General features: G+C 37.8%; 1 protein-coding gene across 2 annotated transcripts; it reads left to right on the top strand.

Annotated features, from left to right (window-relative positions):
- Positions 1–2,234: 2,234 nt before the first annotated feature.
- LOC129776056 (exportin-1) lies at positions 2,235–22,541 on the top strand. Of its 2 annotated transcripts, XM_055781439.1 has the most exons (9): positions 2,235–2,392; positions 8,577–8,934; positions 9,114–10,711; positions 10,783–11,072; positions 11,138–11,239; positions 11,297–11,674; positions 11,736–12,068; positions 20,602–20,967; positions 21,031–22,541. In XM_055781439.1, the coding sequence occupies exons 3-9, from the start codon at positions 9,169–9,171 to the stop codon at positions 21,178–21,180; spliced, it is 3,162 nt and encodes a 1,053-aa protein (XP_055637414.1). In that variant the 5' UTR covers positions 2,235–2,392; positions 8,577–8,934; positions 9,114–9,168; the 3' UTR covers positions 21,181–22,541. The 2 variants fall into 2 exon arrangements, with proteins under 2 accessions (XP_055637414.1, XP_055637415.1); XM_055781440.1 differs by lacking the exon at positions 21,031–22,541 and adding an exon at positions 12,208–12,416 and having other exon boundaries at positions 8,577–10,711; positions 20,602–20,825.
- The last annotated feature ends 273 nt before the right edge of the window (positions 22,542–22,814 follow it).

Raw genomic sequence — 22,814 nt, 5'->3', positions numbered from 1 at the left:
AAACATTCTATAATTTATCAGAACACTGGCTCAATTGTTTTAAGTTGACGACTAGTGATGCATAGACAATCTCCTGCAAATGTAAATATTTATTCCTAGAAATTAATGGAATAAAAATACTTTGGAAAAATGATTTTACACGCAATTCTGTATGAAAAACTATACAGTTATTATCATATATTGTTCTCGAGATAGAAAATTATATTTGATAAAAATCATTTACGCATATCATGGAATCTCAACCATTATGGAATCGTTTAATTTTTATAGTTTTGGCTATGAGGGCTATGCATACCCCGTAACTATAAATGTTCGATCATAGGAAATAGTTGGTCATTCACAATTTACGTGAGATATTTTTATAATACAGATTTCAATAATAGCTATAGTTCAGGCTTAAATTGCGTCTGTTCAGCTTTTTCATGAGTTATTGAACAAACAATAATAAAAACACCCTCAAAACATTTCAGTAGCGCGTTATACAGGTAAATGGTTGAACAAAACCTTCAATTTGGTCTAAATAAACATTTATACAACATATAGTTCAGCATATTGTATTATTAAGCACTCAATACTTTTATTCGACCTTTTCGAATCGACTGGTTTCAAAACAACTAATGATTGTTTGTAAGGTAGCTGTAATGAAACTAGTTAGTTGAATAATGGTCAATCAATAGCATTGAGTGTTTAATAGGACGATATGTTGAACTATACGTTATATAAAAAATAATTTATAGCTTTGAAGCTTTTGTTCAACCATTGATATTTACATGTATATTATGCCAGAGAAACGTTCTGAGAACGTTTCTCCAACTGCAAAGCAGCTTTTGTACAACACTTAATGGACTTCTGAAATGAGTATTTGCAAGCGAATGTAGTAGTAAGATAGAATGTAATCTACATTTACATTTTCAAGTCATCTAACGGAGCAAATTGTCCCATGGTGGATTATCGATGCAAAGGTCATGAGTTTGAATCTCGGTCATTATAATAATTTATTTCAGAGTCTCATCAAAAGTTGAACAAGTTTCATCTGTAGCTGTGAAATAATCTAAAAGGGTCTGACAAGGTGCTAAAAGCGATTTCTATCTATAGGAATTTGTTAAAAAAAGTAATGACAAACAACAGACAAAGACCATCCTTTTTAATAGTGTAGGGTTTTTCCCTCGAGTAAGAGATAGTACTGAAATTAGAGTGTACGATGTGGGAGTATATGAGCAAAGAGAGAGACGTGAATGAAAGTGAGAGGAATATTTGGTGTGCTGAATAATAAAGCCATAGATGGAAGTAATTGCTGAAAATAAGTGTTTCTTATTCGAGTGTTGACCCGACAGATAGCTCACTCACCATATATTCCGGAATCCGATTTTTTTTAAACTCGATCGGATTTACGTAGAATTCGTAATACGCATATCAAAAAGACTCAAAAAGAATGAATGAAGAGAAGAACCATGCCATGTAGGCAAATGCCCGAATTGTATGCAAAAAAAAGTGCAAATGCGAGTATTGAATAATATTTCGAAAAAATCGATTTCTTTACTTGTTTTAATATCCACACTGTTTCTGTTTAGTAGTATATATTGTAACATATATCGTAACATACATAATACACTTCGCATATTATGCCTTAAGAATTTCATAAATTTTCATTACATGCCCCGTTTTCCATTTCGTAGAGTAGAAAGACTTCGTAGATACCCTATAGAATTCAGTAAAGTAGTCCTACGTCAAAATCACACAAATCTGCCATATCAGTTGTGATAGTTCGAGTTTTCTCTAACATATAACCATTATAAAAGTGTGTAAAATACATAATATAGTAAAACGGTTGAAAACAATCCTAAAAATGTATCGTGTTGTAAAAACTTGCACAAAGTAGAATTAGCTGAATGTTCAATTAGATGAAATTCACTGTGGTATCATCCGTTTATTTCATGTATGATTTTATTCGTGTATTAAGATTTTGATTTGCTGTACCTCAACTAAATCACTTGACGCCTCTGAGTGCATTTATATTAACCTTGATATTTTTCGCGCTGAAAATGGCTTCATAACAATACATTTCTTCCAACCAAGTGCCTCATTTATTTTCATGTGTATGTATTTTCGGATTACCAGACGTCATTGACTCCGTATACAAAACGTGCCAGAGAAGGATAGCAATTTCGAACTGAAGGTTTCCATTTCGCTCAGCTGGACACACCTAGCGACCGTAGTTATATTGATTCTTAATAGCCATCAGAGAACTTCGCAGTTTCTGTCGAGCAGCAAAACTTGTGCGTACAAGCGAACGGCAAGAGCAAGCCAGCGCGATCGAGTAATGTGAACTAGAAGTGAACGATTGCAATGTGTGAGTGAATGCGTTCTTGTTGACTTTGTCACGATTGAAAAAGTAAGAAAATTTCTTTTGAAATTAACGAAAAAATTCGATTTTAAAATGCTGAAAAATGTGTTTAGTGTGAAGAATAAGTGGTGGGGTATAAGCGGCTAGTGGAATACAACCGAATGGATGCGCAGATGGCGTGAAAAAATGATTTTGGAAAATGTGCTACTGCTGCTGGTTCAATGTCTGGTCTCATTCGGATTTTCTTCGCGGGTGTGGAATTTTACCATAAACAAGCACTGGCGGATTAGTGGAAAGGGGCTGTTGTATTAAACGGAATTCCAATCGGTGAAACATTGGGTCGACCAGCGGTTTGTCTGGATATCGGGGCATGTAATACGTAATTGCGTCCTTTTGACGTTTTTCTGCTCCTGGTTCTTTTCGCTGCTATGGGCTCACATTCGCCTCCTCGCAGCTCACCATCGACCGTTCGATGGATGTTTCATAAAAGTTTGCCTGCGCTAATGTAGGTTAGGTCATTTCCCATACAACGAACTAGTACAGTGCTGCCAGACCTCGACTGTGTCTCTTTGCTATGGTTAAGGTCCTTCGATTGTTTTACTGCGTTTTCTCAAATTGATGGAATTCGACTCGCTTGTTAGGTTCCAATGCATCAGCACAAGGATATGGAAAACACTTAAATTATGTGATTTAGAGAACGTGTATGCTTAGGACGAAATACATTCTGCAAAAGATAGTTTATTACTAATTTATGATGCGCAGCTACATCTGCATAGGGATGATATCGAATTACAGATTGTATCTTTTTCCTAATGCTGGTACTATTGTTTGCTCAATGTTTCTTCCTTCATTCAAAATCGTGTTTGTACAGGTATTTTATGACAGCATCTGCCCAATTTAGATTGAAAATAAATTGAGTGATTAGTAGTGCAAGAAAGTACGGATACAAACATATTCTGTTCGTCATTAGATGAGAGCATGAAGTTATACGAAGTGAGAAATATGTGAGACACTGTGAACTATTCGGTGGTGAGTCGAAGTGATCTTCCTCTCGTTATTATGCTCTAGCTGTTTTTACTTTTCCGTTTCACCTTTGTATATGAGAACGAGCTGTCTGCATGACTGACTGACTGAGTAGCAGTATTGTTATGTGATAGGTCTAACAGCTGCTCCATCGATTGTTAGAGAATGGAAGAAGGTCAATTTTGTCTCATTGCGAATTTTCGCATGTAAGATGGCTGTTCATTCTCCTAATGGTTCATATTTTCCTTTGTGCCGGAGTATTATTCAGTTTATTTTCTATACCAAAAAGACAAATTTGAAATGCATTCAAGATATCTCTGAAGGATTATTTTTCGTTTCTGTTTACCACGAGTGATGACGCATACCATCAGAGTTAGTAGTTCATGGAATCCGAATCAGCATATAAGCTGTAACAAAACTACCACACAAGCCTATCGTGGTGTATGTCCGTGGATTGTGATGCGAGTAGAGGTGAGAAAAGAGCGGCATCATTGGAGAAATGTGTAGAACACCCGAATTTTCATGTTGATGAATAAAGTTCCAGGCTTTCAAAGAATTTATCTTCAATTCAGTTGTTTATCTTTTCTCTTTATAGATTTTCACATTATTTGTTGTAAAATTGTGCGTGGATTTCGGTGGTTCTGACGTTGACCATCGGATAATAATATAGAGTAGTTCATCAAATAAAACATCATGAAAGATATTACGATTGAACGATGTTCTCATAATTCTATAACTAGTAATACATCATCTGCCTTCTAATGCAAATTTTTGTTACATTTTTGAAACCCCAATAAAACATGTTATCTATAAGACAACTCATCTATTCAACCATACCCAGTCCGCCAGAGGACCGGTATGATTCCGAAGAAGTTCTTGCCTGTTGGCGAGAATCGGACCGGTTAGGAAATTCAAACACGTCTTTTAGCAGCCGATACTGTATTGGCAGCTTTAACCCTTTGTCTACGGCTGTGTGCTCCGTCGAACTGCTACCGCTGAACGGAGAACTGCGCCGAAAAGTATGCATATCGCGCTGGTGTGATCGATGTGTGCAGTATTACCCTGATGTCTATAGACGACGCTCGTAGCGAAAGGGTGAAATATATTCAGAGCGTTATAATTTGACTTTTCCCTTATATTTTAGCTTGCGCATTCCTGTAGAAATATTTTCTCCAACCTCCAATCTAATTCTCGAATTCAATTTTTTATCTGCGATAATTCAACAATATAATCCATTTCATATTTTATACTACCATACATACCACAAAATTTTAGAAATTCAACGACCGGTATATGCCCAGAATTCAGCTCACAACGATCCCATGAAATCCGACTGTGCCATACGTCTGGAATTTAGTCGGAACTGATGCACGTAACTATGAGTGCAATAATTTTGTATTTAGTATCTTCAAGGAGATTATGTTGTATAGTATGGAATACCATTATCAAATGGTATGGAATCCATGCATAATCATGATGGATCTCCCACAAATTACTAGATTCCCAGGTTCCATTCAATCACTGTTCATTTCTGTGGATGGTCCAACGGATGGGAGATTTAGGATGCTCAAGTGTCCAGTTTTGTCCTCGTCTAGTATACTCGCGCACGGTGTCACAGACCGAAAGTTGAACTTCTCTGTAATGTTGCCATTTTTTATTTTTCAGACTTTATTTGCATTTATTTGGGGTACGAAAGATGATATTGAAGGATTTCTAGGAATATAAAAACGAATAATATATAAATACGTTCAATCCGGTGACAAAAATGACTAAATCAAATAATAGTCCGGTAATGATCTTATGCATTATATCCAACTAGCTGATCCGGCCAACTTCGTCCCGCCCAAAATAATCGTTGTCTTGCGTAAAATTTATCGTCATCACATTCACGTTTTTTACTAAGCGCACGATTATGGGTCTAATCGCAGAACTGTTCATTGATTGATCTTCTAATCTACTCTTTAAAATTATCTTTAACTATAAAACTCCTAATACTTCTACCTGAACTCGTCATTATAATATAATATTATTTTCAGACACAATTCTAGTTCAAGATTTTTCAACCACTTTGCAACTAACATGTTTCTCCGTTACATGGAATAAATGTTTGATACAGAAAATATTATAGAATAAAGACATCCCTAAATCGGACAATTCCTCTCTCGAGTTTTGCTCTTATCAACACATTCAACGATCCATTTTTAATGATATAAATAGAAGACGATATAGGAATGCGAATCATCATATTAAAATCTATCAATTTCGTTAGCGCAAACATCAAATCGACTAACAACGCTTGTCACTATGTAATTGTAGAACACATGCGAATTGAATTCTCCTATTTTTACCATTTTCCTTCAGAGTTTTCCAATTGTCATGTTTGGTTGAAATGTGTATTATTTTCACGGGATCCTCTCTCCATTTCACAGGAGGTAGTAAACATCATTTCTCGTACCCAGAAACCTTCTTCTTCTTCAATGGCACTAACGTTCCTTCGCCGTCTCAACGTATTATTACTTGCGTCATTTTTATTAGTACTTAGTTGAGATTTCTATGCCAAATAACACGCCCTGAATGCATTCTGAGTGGCAAGCTCTAGAATACGCGTGATCACAGTGCCACAGTCGGAGGAAATTTCTTTGACGAAAAATTCCCCCGACCAGAACGGGAATCGAACCCGAACACCCGACATGTTAGTTATGACGCTAACCACTCGGCCAAGGGAGCACAGAAACCTCCACATGCCAAATTTGGCTCGATTTGCATGATTGGTTCTAGAGTATACAGAAATTTGTGTTTCATTTGTTTGATAGCCTCCCCTTAGAGAGGAAGGAGTAGTATCAAATCAACATAGAAACGTTTATCGATCCCTAAAACCTTTATATGCCAAGTTTGACTCCATTTGCTTGATTAGTTCATGTACACCTTGGATTTCTTTCTTTTTTTGACGCACGACTACGTCTTTCATTTCTATACTGGGGTGTATATTCAAAGTTTCGAGAACGAAAGCGTTACGCCGGAGAACGAGATTTTGAGCGTTGATAGCTCCTAAACAACTGAACGAAATAGTATGATAAACACTTCATTCGAAATATAAAATGTCTACGCGTTATATGCTTGTTACATTTTGATCCAAAAACTTGTTTTAATAGTCCTAAAATTGCTTTCAAAACAGGCTATTGAAATCACACCAATCGGTATATAAGCGAGTGCCGCTCAGAAATCAACTCAGTTAAGATTGCGCAACGATTGAGGTACGATCGCTGGAATGAATTGATGTTTCCCCAACACAGACTTCAAAACCATGGAGCCAGGGGAAATTGGCATTGCAAAATAGATTTAAGCTGCGGGCACTTTTGTACTCGCTTGCGTATCTGGAAATTGGAATGTTTCCCTAACACAGACTTCAAAACCATGGAACCTGTGAAAATCGGCATAGCAAATTAGATGCAAGCAGCGGGAAGTTTTGTACTCGTTTGCGTTTCTGCAAATTCGATTGTTTCCCTATCACAGACTTCAAAATCACGAAGCCTGCGGAAATCGGCATTACAAAATAGGTGCGAGCTGCGGGTATCTTTGTACTCGCTTGCATTTTTGCAAACCGGTATTGTTTTCCCAATACAGATTCCGAAACCAAGAATTTGGTTTCAAGTAGCAATTCAGCTGTAACTGAGCCGGGTGGTAAATTACACAGTAGTAGCCATTTGGGCGTAAGAGCATTCCTTCTGTTCTTCCATTGTTCAGCAGACCGGACAGCGGAGACAGTCGATAGATCATTGTTGTGTTCAGTGTTGCTAATGGTCACCATCGTATGACTGTTCATGAAGACGTATGTGCTGTGTCATTAATGAACATCATGAAATGAACAGTCAAACAACCGTCGAACTAAAAATGTCATATGACATTTCGGCTTTTTTTCATCCTATACATTAGATATCCATCGCCCCGTAATTAAACAACAGTGTTCACGGGGAACGCTCACCGCTGAAAACGTTCATTCAACACATTCGCACTTGATAGGGGAGAGTTCGACGGTTGCTTTGATATAGCAATCCGTCTGAATACCATCCATCGTGTATGGATGTGTGAGTGAGCAGGTGGATGTATATGTGCAGCTACGCTTGAATGCAGAATAAAGGGAGAAAAAGAATGCACACCACTGCAGTTTTAATGTCAAATGACATTAAAACTACAGTCATATTAGCCGGAATTGAGGGATGGTTATGAGCACGAATGGTAGAATGGAAATAGCATATTTTCATCGCTCTTCTGGGTACGGTCGACAGAAAGAGAAAACATATAAACGTTCAATTGATAGTCGTGTTTACGGCTGTGTGTTTATTTCTGATGTGACTGTTAGAACCGAGCAATGCATTCTTGGTTACATTCGCAATACATATTGAGCCGTAACTCTTGAGCAGGGGCGGTATGTGATGGTTGAGAGAAATGTCGACCGTTTACAACACTGGTTGTGTTATTAATAGCATAACAGTCCGATGATTTTTTCTGGTTGCAAGCAGAGCTTGCATAATGATTGTTGCGTGGACGTAGTTATTTCATAACAACACAAAGATGGTCTATTGAGTGCCCTGAGTTTTGAACTTACGATCGATCGCTTAGTAAGCAAACGCGCAACCAATGTGGCTTTCCAAGACTCACAAGTTTCGTGTCTTTTCCCAAGGTTAAACAAGAACTCACTTTCTTCGAAATTTTCGATGATTGTTGGTCTTCATATACCAAATATCCTGACTTGTACGAGCAATAGGAAAATTTAGGTTGGGTCGTTGTGTTGTGTTGTTACTCTTCGTTGATGAACATATGCAAGTGCGTCACTCAGTACACCATTCTCTTCTAAACTCATAGAGTCAATCTCTATGATAGTTTTTTTCTGCCAATAGAGGCTGTCGGATCCCGAAAGTTTTGTTTGTTTGGTTCGTTGATAAAAGTTCAATGAGTTGCGCAGTAAAGAAGGCCCACTGTACTAGTAACCCGTAAATGCGGTAATGGCAGAAAATACTGCAGAGGACGCCCTCCACAGGCCCACATCGTATGGGATGATTCTAGTTCCGGTCTCTCTGAGACGTACCTAATGTTCTTTACCATAAAATATGTTCATTAGAGTAGAAAATACATAAATAATAGGAATGCTCGATCGAATACTCATATTGAATAAATATTTTCTTTTCATTTCGATTTCCCTTTCCGACAGGATTGTTGAATGTTGATGCGTTTGTGGTATCCGAGGTTTAACTTACATCCAGAAGCAGTGCGGAAAAGCGACAAAACAACGACTACGGTACCAGCAGAATCAGTGGTGGAATCAATCATTCTTATAGATACCGCCGAGGAGGAAGACGACGCGGAAGTGCGACATCACCGTGTGCTAGGATCGAGAGTGCGATTGTGAGAGAGAGTGAATGAAGTTTTGAGTATTCTTGAGATAAATTCTGTTTCTGTTGGGATACAATCTGGGGGAAGGAATCATCGTGTGCGGTTCGTGGAAAGTACTTTGCGTTCACCTATCGACGCCCCTCCCTTGGGAAGTGCTGGGCTGGACAACGTTCCATGTAAGCTACGAAAACCATCAATCAAACAACGTCTGCGAGCGTGCGAGTGGTGCGAGGGTTGTTTAAACGAGCGCGCGGAAGATTACGAGCGAATGCGACAAGTCAAAATTGAAAGAAGCGTGTGAAACAGTGTCCTACGGAATCGATTGTAATTCTAGTATTTTATACTTACCGTCTAGCTTGTAACGACACGAGTTGGTGCGGGGAGCCGGTTATTGTGGCTCTAGTGACAAGATGTCGATGGTAATGGTTCGTATGGAGGAAGCCAACAAACTGTTGGACTTCTCACAAAAGCTGGACATTGGTCTTCTGGACAGCGTAGTGGACTGTTTGTACAGCAGTACCGGTGAGCAGCTGAGGTTAGCTCAAAGTGTTTTGACTACGCTGAAGGAACATCCGGATGCCTGGACAAGAGTGGATAGTATTCTGGAGTTTTCACAAAATCAACAGACTAAATTCTACGCTTTGCAAATCCTCGAAGAGGTCATCAAGACCCGCTGGAAAATTTTGCCCCGGAACCAATGCGAGGGCATCAAGAAGTATGTGGTCGGATTGATCATCAAAACATCCCAGGATCCTTCGGTGATGGAAACGAACAAAGTTTATCTGAACAAACTGAACATTATTTTAGTGCAGATCCTAAAGCGCGAATGGCCAAACAATTGGGAAACTTTCATCAGCGACATTGTGGGGGCCTCCAAAACGAACGAAACGCTCTGCCAGAACAATATGATCATTTTGAAATTGTTGAGCGAAGAAGTGTTTGACTTCTGTTCGGGTCAGATAACACAGACCAAGGCAAAACATCTGAAGGATACAATGTGCTCCGAATTCTCTCAGGTTTTCACCCTGTGTCAGTTCGTGTTGGAAAATTCATTGAATGCACCGTTGATCTCCGCTACATTGGAAACACTGTTGAAGTTTTTAAATTGGATTCCTCTCGGATACATTTTTGAGACAAAGCTGATCGACATGTTGGTCTGCCGCTTCCTGACGATACCGATGTTCCGGAACATCACGCTGAAATGTCTTTCGGAAATAGCGGGTCTGCAATTGGCGAATTACGGACACATTTTCGTAGCAATGTTCAAACAGACAATGGAACAATTCGACAGCATGATACCGGCCCGTACCAACATGAACCAGATTTACATGAACGGTTCCGATGACGAACAGTGTTTTGTACAAAATTTGGCAATGTTCTTGTGTACCTTCCTGCGGATGCATTCCTCCCTGGTAGAAAAAAGGGAAACAATGGACACTGTTCTAAAAGCTCTTGGCTATTTGGTTATGATCTCGGAGGTAGAGGATGTGGAAATTTTCAAAATTTGTCTAGAGTACTGGAACAGTCTTGCCTCCGAGTTGTACAAAGAATCTTACAGCTCCAGCCAGCGTCGTACCTTCTACTCAAAGATTCTGTCCAAGGTGCGATACATTATGATCTCACGGATGGCCAAACCCGAGGAAGTACTCGTTGTTGAGAACGAAAACGGCGAAGTTGTTCGTGAGTTCATGAAAGACACGAATAGTATTAATCTGTATAAGAACATGCGTGAAACTCTTGTCTATCTGACCCATCTGGATTACGCTGATACTGAGCGTATCATGACGGAGAAGCTGTGTCATCAGGTCAACGGTACCGAGTTCACGTGGAAAAACTTGAACACACTTTGTTGGGCAATCGGATCCATCTCCGGTGCCTTCTTCGAAGACGACGAGAAGCGGTTTTTGGTCACTGTGATCAAGGAACTGCTCGGGCTCTGCGAACACAAAAAGGGTAAGAGCTACAAAATTATAAAACCGCATCAATCAAATTTAATTTGACACTTATATTGATTTGATTTACAGGCAAAGACAACAAAGCTATTATTGCATCGAACATCATGTATGTGGTGGGTCAGTATCCACGATTTCTGCGAGCCCACTGGAAGTTCTTGAAGACGGTTGTAAATAAATTGTTTGAGTTTATGCACGAAACGCATGACGGTGTCCAAGATATGGCATGTGATACGTTCATCAAGATTGCCCTCAAATGCAGACGTCACTTTGTCCAATTGCAACCAAACGAGTCATGTACGTTCATCGAAGAAATTCTTGCCACCATGAGTTCGATTATCTGTGATTTACAGCCACAACAGGTATACCGAAAGGGATTTAAAATTTTTGTACTGTTGTGCAAAAATTTTCATATGATATTTTTTAGGTTCACACTTTTTACGAAGCCGTCGGTTATATGATTTCCGCCCAGGTCGATCAGGTTCAGCAGAATAGTTTAATCGAAAAGTATATGATGCTACCAAACCAGGTAAATGACCCTTGTCCTTTCATGACCCTATTATTAATGTGCTTTTTCATCAATTAGGTGTGGGATGAAATCATTTCGCAAGCCACCAAAAATGTGGACATCCTGAAAGATATGGCAGCGGTGAAACAACTCGGCAGCATACTGAAAACAAACGTGCGGGCTTGCAAAGCGCTAGGTCACGCATATGTTTCTCAGCTGGGCAGAATTTATCTCGACATGTTGAACGTGTACAAAATTATGTCGGAAAACATCACGCAAGCGATTGCACTCAATGGTCTGGCGATCAACAATCAACCGCTCATCAAAGCAATGCACGTCGTGAAGAAGGAAACACTGACCCTCATCTCGGAGTGGGTGTCCAAATCGAACGACTCACAAATGGTGATGGAGAACTTCATTCCGCCACTGTTGGAAACTGTATTATTCGATTATCAGGTACGGATACGATTCGATATGTTGCCAGAAAGTAAATAATTGTGTAAATTCATCTTCACAGCGCACCAAGGTACCGAATGCCCGCGAGCCGCTGGTGTTGAGCACTATGGCATCGATCGTGAACAAGCTGCAGGCGGTAATAACGCCGGAAATTCCGAAAATCTTCGACGCCGTCTTCGATTGCACTCTCGACATGATCAATAAGAACTTTGAGGACTATCCGCAGCATCGAACCAACTTCTACGAGCTGCTGCAGGCGGTGAACACGCATTGTTTCAAGGCTTTCCTGAGCATTCCGTCTAATCAGTTCAAGCTGGTTTTCGATTCAATAGTCTGGGCCTTCAAACACACGATGCGGAATGTCGCTGACACCGGATTGAACATTCTGATGCAGGTAAGTGTTTCCAGGGTTTCCGTCGGTTTAAATTTCTTTTTTATGTATGTATATGAGCCCATGTTAGGTTGTACCGTGTGTATAATGGTCTGGGGAAAAATGGCTTGAGTGGAAGTATGTTCAATGTTATCCCTTTTAGTCCACAGGAGTGCAATTTAAAAAAGAGAACGTTGCTGTCATTTCCGCTACAGCAGTGCTTTCAAACATTTTGTGTGAACGTTGTTGGCGACTTGGCAAACTTGTATGTGAGAAGGATGCGAGTTTGATGTTAAGCGTAATGATGACAAGAGCGAATGATTATCCAAAACATGACGCGAAGAACTGCAGTCCTCTTGGATCTAGCGATGGGTGAGCATGAAAATGATAATAGTTGGTGGATTGATAGAGCGAATGTGTGTATCGATGTTTGATTTTACCGACTTTACTGTGTGAGGATGAGTGAGAATGAGTGCCTAATTTGGTTGAATTTTCAGAATTGAAAATTATCACTCACTAACGGAAGTTGTGTATTTATTTCATCTACTAACACAAGTTCACATTCTGGAATCGATTAGAAATGTTTTGGTAGACTCACAGACGAGCTTAAACTCGAAAAGAGTATTGCATCATGTCTTTGTTCAGAGCGTTTGGTCTGTACCCCACTTGTCCGTATTTTTTCATAAGTTCTAAATCAACAATTATGTGTATTTTTGGGGGACTGGGTGTTTTCTTATTGAATGAAAACAGGCAAGGCTTCAAAGATACATCGCTTTAGTGTACTATCGAGGATCTGCTGATGCATGGATAAATCGACAATTTTTTTAAATTATTGTTTCCAAAATTTGTTCCAGAAGTTCGTCACTTTCAACCCCAAAAAACTACAACCTAAAATGCTTTTATTAACCCAGATAGCATCAAGTTTTCAAAAAATCGAACAGCTACTTTCATATTTTTTCATGGCTTTGGAAGGCAACATTACCATATTTTTGCGTCGAATGATAGCTTAATTTATTAGCTATCACTTACCATCAATTTCGTTTAAATTTGTATAACTTTATTGAGCAATAAATTCGGTTCAAAGCGAGTATGTGCGGAAGGTACATGACCTAATATAACCTAACAAATAAGAAAACCTCATGAAATACACAAATTTGTAAAGTTTTCTACAGTATTAGTTTGATAAATGAACACACATTGTGATGTAGAAGAAAAACATTGGATTGAACCTTTCACTGGTTTTGGCCAATATTTTTGCTTGACGATTTTTTTTTTCATTTTCCAAAAAATGGAAGATGGGGAAAATGGGGTTTCTTTAGCGCCAATAATCAAATTTACACCGTTGGCTTTCGTCAGAAAAATAATTTTTACAGCTTGATCATCAATGGGTTAATACTTAACAGCACCGCACACCATTGTGGGGATGAAATTTTCTTTGATGAAGCGTTGATAAGAGCGTCACGGAGAGCAACTACGAATTGTACAGTCTATCTCAAGTTCAAAATAAATAACTAATGAAGCTTGGGTTTGCTCAGCTGTCTGGAGAGAAATCGCATCAACAACTGTTACCAGATCTAAAGATCTAGTAAAGAGAGTCCTTGTAAATTCACAATTAATATGGATATAGGCATTGGATTCAATTGCACAGATATTTTTGAATTGAAAGTTTTTCGATATGCCTTTGAATAACTAATGGGCCTGGAGTGTCGGTCTACAATTGCACAAAACTGTCATTGTAAATCCAGTAATGCCGGAATTTTCTTGTAAATTCAGGTTAGTGTTTGTATATTAAGGGTACAAGTACGTTTTTTTATAAACGCATTCGTTTGAAACATAAAATGTATTGCTATTTTATTCAAAGTAAGCTCCTTCGGAAGCCAGAACTCATTTTTCAAGCAATGCACGGATTCCTCACTGGTAGAAGTCTAGTTGTTTTGATGCGATTCAGTCATCAAACCAATCTTTGATTGTTCATAAGATCGAAGCTGTTCTTCAGAAAAGGCCGCAATGGACCGGAACCAATAGTAATCTGAGGAAGCAATATCTAAGAAAATATGGCCGGTACGGTAGAACTTCACCAACCCAGCAGGGTTGCCATAATAAAATCTGTGTTTTTGGTCTCAAAAAATCTTTTTATGTGTGTTTTTTCTCAGAAAATCTGTATCGAAATCTGTATCAACTCTTTGCGGTCATTTGTCTGCTCTCAGCCACCACAGCAAAGAAGTATACAGCGCGGACTCGATTATATATACAATCTTCGATTTCTTTTCACTGTATATAATCGAATTCTGCATATAATCGAGTTAAAAAAATCTATTTGTTTTTAATTCATATATTTTTTGTTTTTTTGATTAAAAAAAGAAGAATTTAATTTTTGATTCATCCCTTTAAAGTCATAAAATACTTTTATCATATAAAAAATCTGAATTCTTTCAAGAGGTGATAGACGATCATATTTGATGATAAAAATTCTTCTACGTATATGTTCGAATTCCAACAATGACAGAGCTATTCAACTTTTTCTCTGTTTCGGGCTCTGTTTGCCTTCAACTGCCAATTCTAAAATTACGCGTAGGACAGTAGCTTCCATTTAAAAGATGAGAAAATTTTATACAGGATACAGTTGTGAAACTTTCAAATCAGTGGATTTAAGTAACATTTTAGAAGTGAAAGTCTTCAAAGTTTGTGGTTTTTAAGGTGTTACCATAAATTTTATCCATAAACTATACCATAAACTTGAATGTTTCTATCAGCCAAATTGAAGCACTTTACCTCTCCACAATATGTTCTTTTACACCCTACTTCTATCTTTTTATTTTCGCTGCAATCTCATTTTAAACAATTCCTGGTGAATCTTCAACTAAAATGTACCAAAATCACGATTTTTACTTCCTTGTATTCGTAATAGCCGATTAACTATCACTTTAACGTTGACGTATTTCATTTTCGCTAAGTCATATTTGAAAAATAAAAAATTATTAATTTTTGTCGAACTGTACATAATCGAATCATATATAATCGAGTCCGACCTGTACTAATATTATAATTTATGCAACAATGCATCAGTCACACTTTTCTAAACGAATTTTGATATCTTGTGAACTTATTCACGAACCAAAACGGTGTTACTATGTATAATAGATAACGGTACTCAGTATAAACAAAAGTTATCATCCATGCTTTGGGAAAGGATTAATGGAAAACTCCATGTATTGCGACACTGTATAGATGGAAAGAGCATTGTTTTGTATGTTCAAACAGGAAGATAAAAGACGACAAACTAATTATTTCGGTGATACATGCGACAGATATCACGCGAAAAAGAATTATAGCAAATATTTTCTAATCATAAACATAAAAACATTTTTTAGTAAATACTTATCAGAAGCTTCGAGAATAAAGGAATCTTGTTCATCTTACAAAGTTGTACATCACTGCTTCTTCAAGTAAAAATAATTGCGACCAGTACTACATACATGTCGAAATTAAAGACCACCGCAAAGCGTTAAATTTATAAGTTCATTTAGCTGACCCGGCTAACTTTGTGCTGCCCAAAATTGATTTTTTGATATGAATACATCTGAACGTGAATCTTTCAGAAAGCGAACGCTCGTGGCTTGACTTCCAGAAAATTAATTGATCAATCTTTCAATTGGCATTTGTCACTGCTAGACACGAATGAATTTTGAAGTCTAAAATTCTTTAATAGAAAATAAATATCAATCTATAATTTGCAATTAACTCTATCAGATTACCAAGCTCGAGAGTTTCAAATTGCCCTCTTTTCTTCAAAATTTTCAAAAAAAAACAATTTTTCTCATCGTACCATTGATCTACGGAGGGATCTCAGCTCAAATCGGACAATATTTACATTTTGGCGATTCATTTTCATTTTCCACCTGAAAATCAAAAAAAAATTATAAAATGGCGAAACATAAATATGAATGTCGTCAAAATTAATTCCAATTGAATAAATAACTCCAATCGGTCAAACTTATCATTGTAGAACAAATGCGTAATCATTTTTTTCGATTTTACTTTTCACTGCAGCACAAATGCGTAGCACTTTTTTTTTCTATTTTCCTTTTTTTAAATATTCTTCAAAGCATTGTATCATTCTAATTTGAGTGGAGACAAACAACAATATATAGACGACCCAAATCTGATCAGCCGTTCTCTTGTGATGATGAGGGAAAAACGTTGATTATGCTTCAAAATCTTTATATATACAATTTTGAAGCTTAATCTTAGCTTTAGTATCGTTGGTGTATCATTGAACATGAGAAAGCAGTATTACAAGTTACACATGAATGCCAAAATGACTTTCATTCAGACAGATTCGAATCCTATATGAATAAAATTGGTGAGTTGGGAAAAAATATTATTGTGATCAAGCCATAATTGGGGGTCTCCGTAGCCACATTGGTTGCGCGTTCGCTTAGTAAGCGATCGATCGTGAGTTCAAAACTCAGGGCCCTCATTGACCATCTTTGTGTTGTTACAGAATAGCTACGTCCACGCAACAATCATCAGCGATGGAGATCGATCCACGGTCGAAATAAAATCGATTCATCTATACAACTGCTCTGCTCTGCCTGCTACTGTTCTATAAATAACTCAACAATGATCAATCAACTGTCTCCGCTGTCCGGTGGTCCAACTGGATAATGGAAGAACAGAAAGAATAACTCTTACGCTTAAATGGCTACTCCGTGAATGTACCATGTGTAATGGTATAGAAGGAATACTGGCGAATGGCAACTGTGTAATGTGCTAATTATAGATATGATAACCATGTGACATGTACACGATTAAAATTCGGCTCTGTTACAGCTAAAATGCTAATGAGCCTTAAATAGATAAATGGGATTAAAAAAAAAGTCATAATTAAGATTGGATAGTTATTTTGAAAAATCTGTAATCTGTATCTGCAGATTCTTGGTTTCAAAAAGACTGAAAAATCTGTACAAACACAGATTATTCTGTAGATATGGTTGGTAACCCTGCAACCCAGGTCATTTTTTCTACGTAACTGTTAACAGATTCATGAACATGCAAAGCTTGATTTATTTAGATACGAAAAGTACAAAACATGTTTTTATATCAAAACACAGGTTCATTATTCTTTTCAGAAAAAAATATTGAGAAAATTAGTCCTACAAAGTTTTAATTAATTTTAGCACTTTTCCTCGCATACCCTCGATTAAAGTTTTGTACTCCATTGATGGTCAACCTCAGCGGCTATTTGGTTCCACTATTTTTCATTTGAACGGATTTGGGGGCAATTGGGAGGATTGAGGTCTTTTTCAATGCATTCGACCCAATTGTCTTGATACCACTAAAGCACTACTCCACTCTTTCTGCAGATACATTTTCGAGTTCATTGGCTTGTTTGTGACGAGAACCATGGTTTTCTCTCCACAGCTGCAAATGCGAAATCAAGAATTTCCTGACAAATTTATCAGCGAAAAAGAACTGAAATTTGTTTGGGACATCTCATCTGGTAATGGCCTTATAGAAATTCAGGCCTGGGAGCGGAGCATTCTTCAGAGCCTTCAAACGCATTCTCTGATCTATTCGAACAACAGTTACACGTTCACGGGAACGTTCCAGCACAACATACACGGTCGATTTGGCTAGCGAATAGCGATTTTGCGATTTTAGTACTTTACCAGTTAAATGTGGGTGTCCAAAATGACATTTCTTCTATCGACTTACATCCTGCAAAACTTTTTTTTGCTCTCAGAAGATTTCAGATACGCCTACTACGACCGTAACTATAAAATAAACAGTGATTCAAACTTCATCATACCTTAGTGTCCCGGTATTGAAGTGAAAGGATATTCGGTAAATCCACGACCTTAAAATTGATAAAGACCCCATTCTTCGAATTTCATAACAAAACGTAATTTGAGACAGTAGGTCGATAATAGCAGTAAATCAGTAGACTGCAAAATCCAATGTGAACAACATTCGCTATATGAAAAAAAATAATTCTAAATGTTTTTTCAAGTTCCCGATTGTTTTCCATAGCTTTTTTTTGGCACATAAACCTGACGCATCAAGGCTAAAAACAATCATTCAAATTCATTTATCCGTTCTCCAGTTAGATCCATGCGGACACCAAATCATTTTTATTTATATAGATAAACGAAATTCTTATTTTATATGTTTTTTCAACTTCCCGATTGGATTTCCTGAGTTTTCCTAAATGCTTTTGATTTCCAAAGCAAAGTACAAGTGATTTACAAAGTATAGAAACCCGACGTAAACCAAAACGCATCAAATCTAAAGGTGCGTCCACATTATGCCGAATGATGCCGATCGGTCTGTACCAGGCGGCATATTCGGTTCGTTATGTAGTGTGGACGCCCCATCGGGTTCACGAAGCCGAAGCGCCATCGGATGCACGAAGCCGTCACGAACACACGAAGCACAATGTCGTCACATTTAGTTGGCTTTACCGGGCGGCCAAGGCCGATTGGCGTAATGTGGACGCGTCTTAAGAATAATCTCGTTCTCGAATTACATCGTGACGTATGAACACCAAATCATTTTCATTTATATGCTTGAGAAAAATTTGCTCAATAACTACGTTTAATTTTATATATTTCTCCAACTTCCTGATTGATTTTCATTACTTTTTTGGCATATAAACATTACACAGACTCGTCAAATCCATTGATCCGTTTTCGAGCTAAATCGTGACATCCGGCACCAAATCATTTTCATTTATATAAATGAGCAAAATTGGCAGCTTTGTTCCTTATTGCAGAATGTTAGATCCGTATTGTTTTCATTTTTTCATAACGGTGGTCATTTCCATTTTAGATTTGTCCATGTCCGAAAAAGAACTTGAAACTATTGAGAACCAGAGCAGAGGGTCAAAGCCCCTAATGAGGATGGCTGTAATAGCTGTAATCCATCGCTATTAAGCAAAGAAAGACGACTCTGCGCCGTCGCGAATGAAGTTCGATACAGAGTAGGTGCGACGTATAATGAAGTCTGTTCGAAAAGTATCGTGATTTTCGAATTTACACGGGTTACATATATTCGATTCTTGTGTGGTGGACAATATAGGTTATTATGATAATAGTTGTTATATATATGGAAAAATATTATAAAACGACATACAGTAAAGAAACACTACAAGTATTGAAATAACGATAACTCATTATATATTTAGAACGTAACATACTCGCATCTATGATACATACATAGTATAGGTATCCACTCCACATCCTTTATATCATTTTATAACTATTAAAAATTAATCGTTTAAAATTTCTAACTAGAACATAAATTTCAAAAATTATTAATTAGGGTCTGTGGTGGATACCAGCCTTATTGATACGTATGCGCACTGTCATGGCGATCCTGCCAGGATAAAGCGCAATCCGATATTCTGAGAATGGGCGATTGCGGCTTATGCTGACAGTGCGTATAAGTATCAATAAGGCTGGTATCCACCAGACTAGATTTTGTGTCATTATGTTGGTACTCATGTCTCTCACTTATGCTTTTCTTATACGTGTTTTGGTTCATTTTCGATTTTAGTCTTTTTACTTTTCACATTATCGAACCCTTTATTTATTTCTGCTCAAAATTGAGTTCCTGCTAGTGGTTAGCTAGACAACACCCCTGCCCTTATGGGCCTAATTATCACCTCATTACCAAAGGTTTCAGTTTAAATAATGTGAGGATTTTCCCTTAACTACGCCATGCCGGATGTCTCGGACTCGATTCGTGCCCTGGTTGGAGTTTTCTCTCGCCAAAGAAACTTCTTCCGACGCATATTTTCGAGATTGCCACATTCAATGCCTGTTATTTGGCATAGAAATCTCAGTTAAGTACTAATTGAAAAACGACGCAAGTAATACTATGTTGTGAATGCAGGGAACATTAGTTCCATTCGAGATTTAGAAGGCCGTCAGATCGTGCGTGTAAGAGTGTAGACGAGGAGATGAAAAAACAAAGGACAGAGTGTGGGTTTGTGTGTGTTTCGCTATTTTGCTCATTGTTTCGGATGTTATAGTGTGCATGATTTTACTCTTAACTCAACTTTTGTCAGAACGTGGAACAATTGAGGGACTCGCGGCAAAATGCAGTCAGCTGCATTTTTTAAAACTTCGAGTAAATCGCAAAAAAAACCGTCTCTTTTTGCACCGCGACGTTGGAGGAGGCAACTGCAAAGTGCCTCGTAGCTCCGCTAGGAGTGCTCCAAACAGATTTTCCGCTATGCTTTTTGATCCGAGCCGTTTTTTTACTTACGTAGCTGTAAAAACTCGCGAAATTTAAAAAAATGCAGCTGACTCCATTTTGCCGCGTGCCCCTCAATTATTATTCTACATAAATAATATTTTGTTACAAAACAATAAACTCTGTTTGTATATACTTCCAATGGGTAGCTTCCCGTTGTTTTTTCCTCATATAGTTTCTTCTAAATTTTGCTTGTCAGTGTGTCCGAGTTCGATTGCGTATGAGAAAAATGTTCAGTCAATAGCAAAACCCTTCCATAATGTGTGCTGCATTTTAACACCATTTTCCATTTCAATAGATGCTGCAAAACCTCGAGCAGCATACACAGGCCGCCCAAAGCTTCTATCAGACGTACTTCACGGACATCCTGATGCAGATCTTTTCGGTGGTGACGGACACCTCGCACACGGCAAGTCTGCAGAATCATGCCACCATTCTGGCGTATATGTTCTCGATCGTCGAAGCCGGCAGGATTACCGTCAGTCTTGGGCCGTCGTCGGACAACGTGCTGAACATCCAGGAATACGTGGCGACGCTGCTCAAGTCCGCCTTCAGTCATCTAACCGACAATCAGATCAAGATCTTCGTCACCGGGCTGTTCAATCTTGACCAGGATGTGCATGCATTTAAGGAGCATTTAAGGGATTTCCTGATTCAGATTAAGGTAATTGGATTATGGCTGGACATGAAAAATGTGATATATCTTTGACTGAGCTGATTTTCACAGGAGGTAACTGGTGATGATGACTCCGATCTGTATCTCGAGGAACGAGAGAATGAGTTGAAGAAAGCACAGGAGGAGAAGAGAAGACTTCTGATGACGGTGCCTGGAATGATCAATCCACACGAACTGCCAGAGGAGATGCAGGATGAGTAAGGTGAATGTGTGAATTTGTGATGTGGAATAAGCAAAAGAGACGAGACGTTTTGAGGGCAACCATATATATAGTTTTTGAATTAACGTTTTCTTCAAAAAGAATTATCATTTTCTTTTTCACAACAATAAATGAAGTAAGTTCAAAATACACAAGTGAAGAATACATTCTGCAAAAGCGTAACCGTAGATGGCAGGTAGAGCGATACACATCATCCATGTATAGCAAAATCAACAACATACTGAAAATGATTTAAAATAGAATACAACCAACGAGCCGAAACCATAACCAGCGTTATAAAGAACAAAAATACAGCCAGTCAATCCCAGTTATTGATGAACGTTTCATTAGCGTGATTCGCAAGATATCGGTTGTTATACGTTCTTATTCTGGGAACAACAGTTTCATGGGTATGAATGAATTGATTTTATCACGAACAAGAAAAAGATGCGAACAATATGGAGAGGGTAGGGTATGGAGATCATTTTTGTCATTTTTAACTAATAGTTTTCGAGGTGAAAACCTTTGAAAAATCTCATTTTTTTTCGGATTGACGCGTGTTGGTATGTATGAAAGCTGTTGTTTATTATTACTTATCTACATTTGAAGCCACTTTACTCAGTTTTTACCCATTTGGTATGTTAAGAGGACATCAGCAGGAGCTGCAGGGAGAGACGTTTGTTAGACAATTGTGCGAGACCGAGAGAGTGCGCACAGAAACGGGATTATTTACTATTTCTGTATTGATTTGTTTCAATTGATTGGCTAAGGAAGGGAAAAAAGAGAATAGAGAAGGCTAAATTTAGTCTATTTTGTAGAATGAGTTGTGGTAGCGATTTTATGCTGAATTTAGAGTAATGTTTATTAGTAGAACACGTATAAACATGTGGATCTATCTATAGAAAGAAACAAAAACAAGAAAAAAGTAAGCACTAATAATTTATAAGAAAGTAAGATCACTGGTAGCGAATACTTCGTGTAAGCGTGTTGTAGAGAAAATTGATCAAACGACAAAGGAACAAGTTGGATACGATTTTGAACGAATATTAAGCTACGTTTTTTCTCGCAAGTAACAAACATTTGCAAAAAAATATGAACTAACAAAAGTGTATGCGTGTTTGAATGTTTGTGTGAAACCCTATTTGAATAAATGAATAAATCGCGAAGGATTGACAAAACGTTATTGGATAAAGGTTTACGTTTTTTTTCAATAGAATATGACATAAAACGAAAGTCGAAGTATATTCGCATAATAAATGCACGATATTGTGAAACTTTTGAACAGCTGCAAACAAACAAAAAAACAGAAAAATAAATAAAGCCAGAATCGTTTATTATCTCAAGTAGATCGTAAAACACACAACATTGTGCATATTTTTGGTTTTTGATGACGTCCTTCGATAATTTTTTAACCCTTTGCACTCGAGGTCTTATTCGCTTGCACGCAGTATTTGGATATCGATCAATATCGAATGATAGATATATTTAGGCGTTTCCGAAATGCAGGGTGGCAACTCAACCAGGAAAACCAGGAAATAGCCAGGAATTTTTTTTTCACCAGGAAAAACCTGGAAATAACCAGGAATTTCCTTTCTGAACAAGGAAAAATCAGATTCAGCTCGCGCAGTCCGAAGAC

The sequence above is a fragment of the Toxorhynchites rutilus genome, chromosome 3 (assembly GCF_029784135.1).
Source record: "Toxorhynchites rutilus septentrionalis strain SRP chromosome 3, ASM2978413v1, whole genome shotgun sequence".
Lineage (NCBI taxonomy): Eukaryota > Metazoa > Arthropoda > Insecta > Diptera > Culicidae > Toxorhynchites > Toxorhynchites rutilus.
Note: the sequence above shows the minus strand (reverse complement) of the source record. Positions and strands in the feature narration are given on the sequence as shown.

What these genes read in the sequence shown, in the direction of transcription:
- LOC129776056 (XM_055781439.1), top strand. Translation starts at nt 9,169, where the DNA reads ATGTCGATGGTAATGGTTCGTATGGAGGAAGCCAACAAACTGTTGGAC. An exon ending in CTGTATTATTCGATTATCAG is followed by an intron (nt 11,675 to 11,735) that starts GTACGGATACGA and finishes TCATCTTCACAG; the next exon opens with CGCACCAAGGTACCGAATGC. An exon ending in ATTTCCTGATTCAGATTAAG is followed by an intron (nt 20,968 to 21,030) that starts GTAATTGGATTA and finishes TGATTTTCACAG; the next exon opens with GAGGTAACTGGTGATGATGA.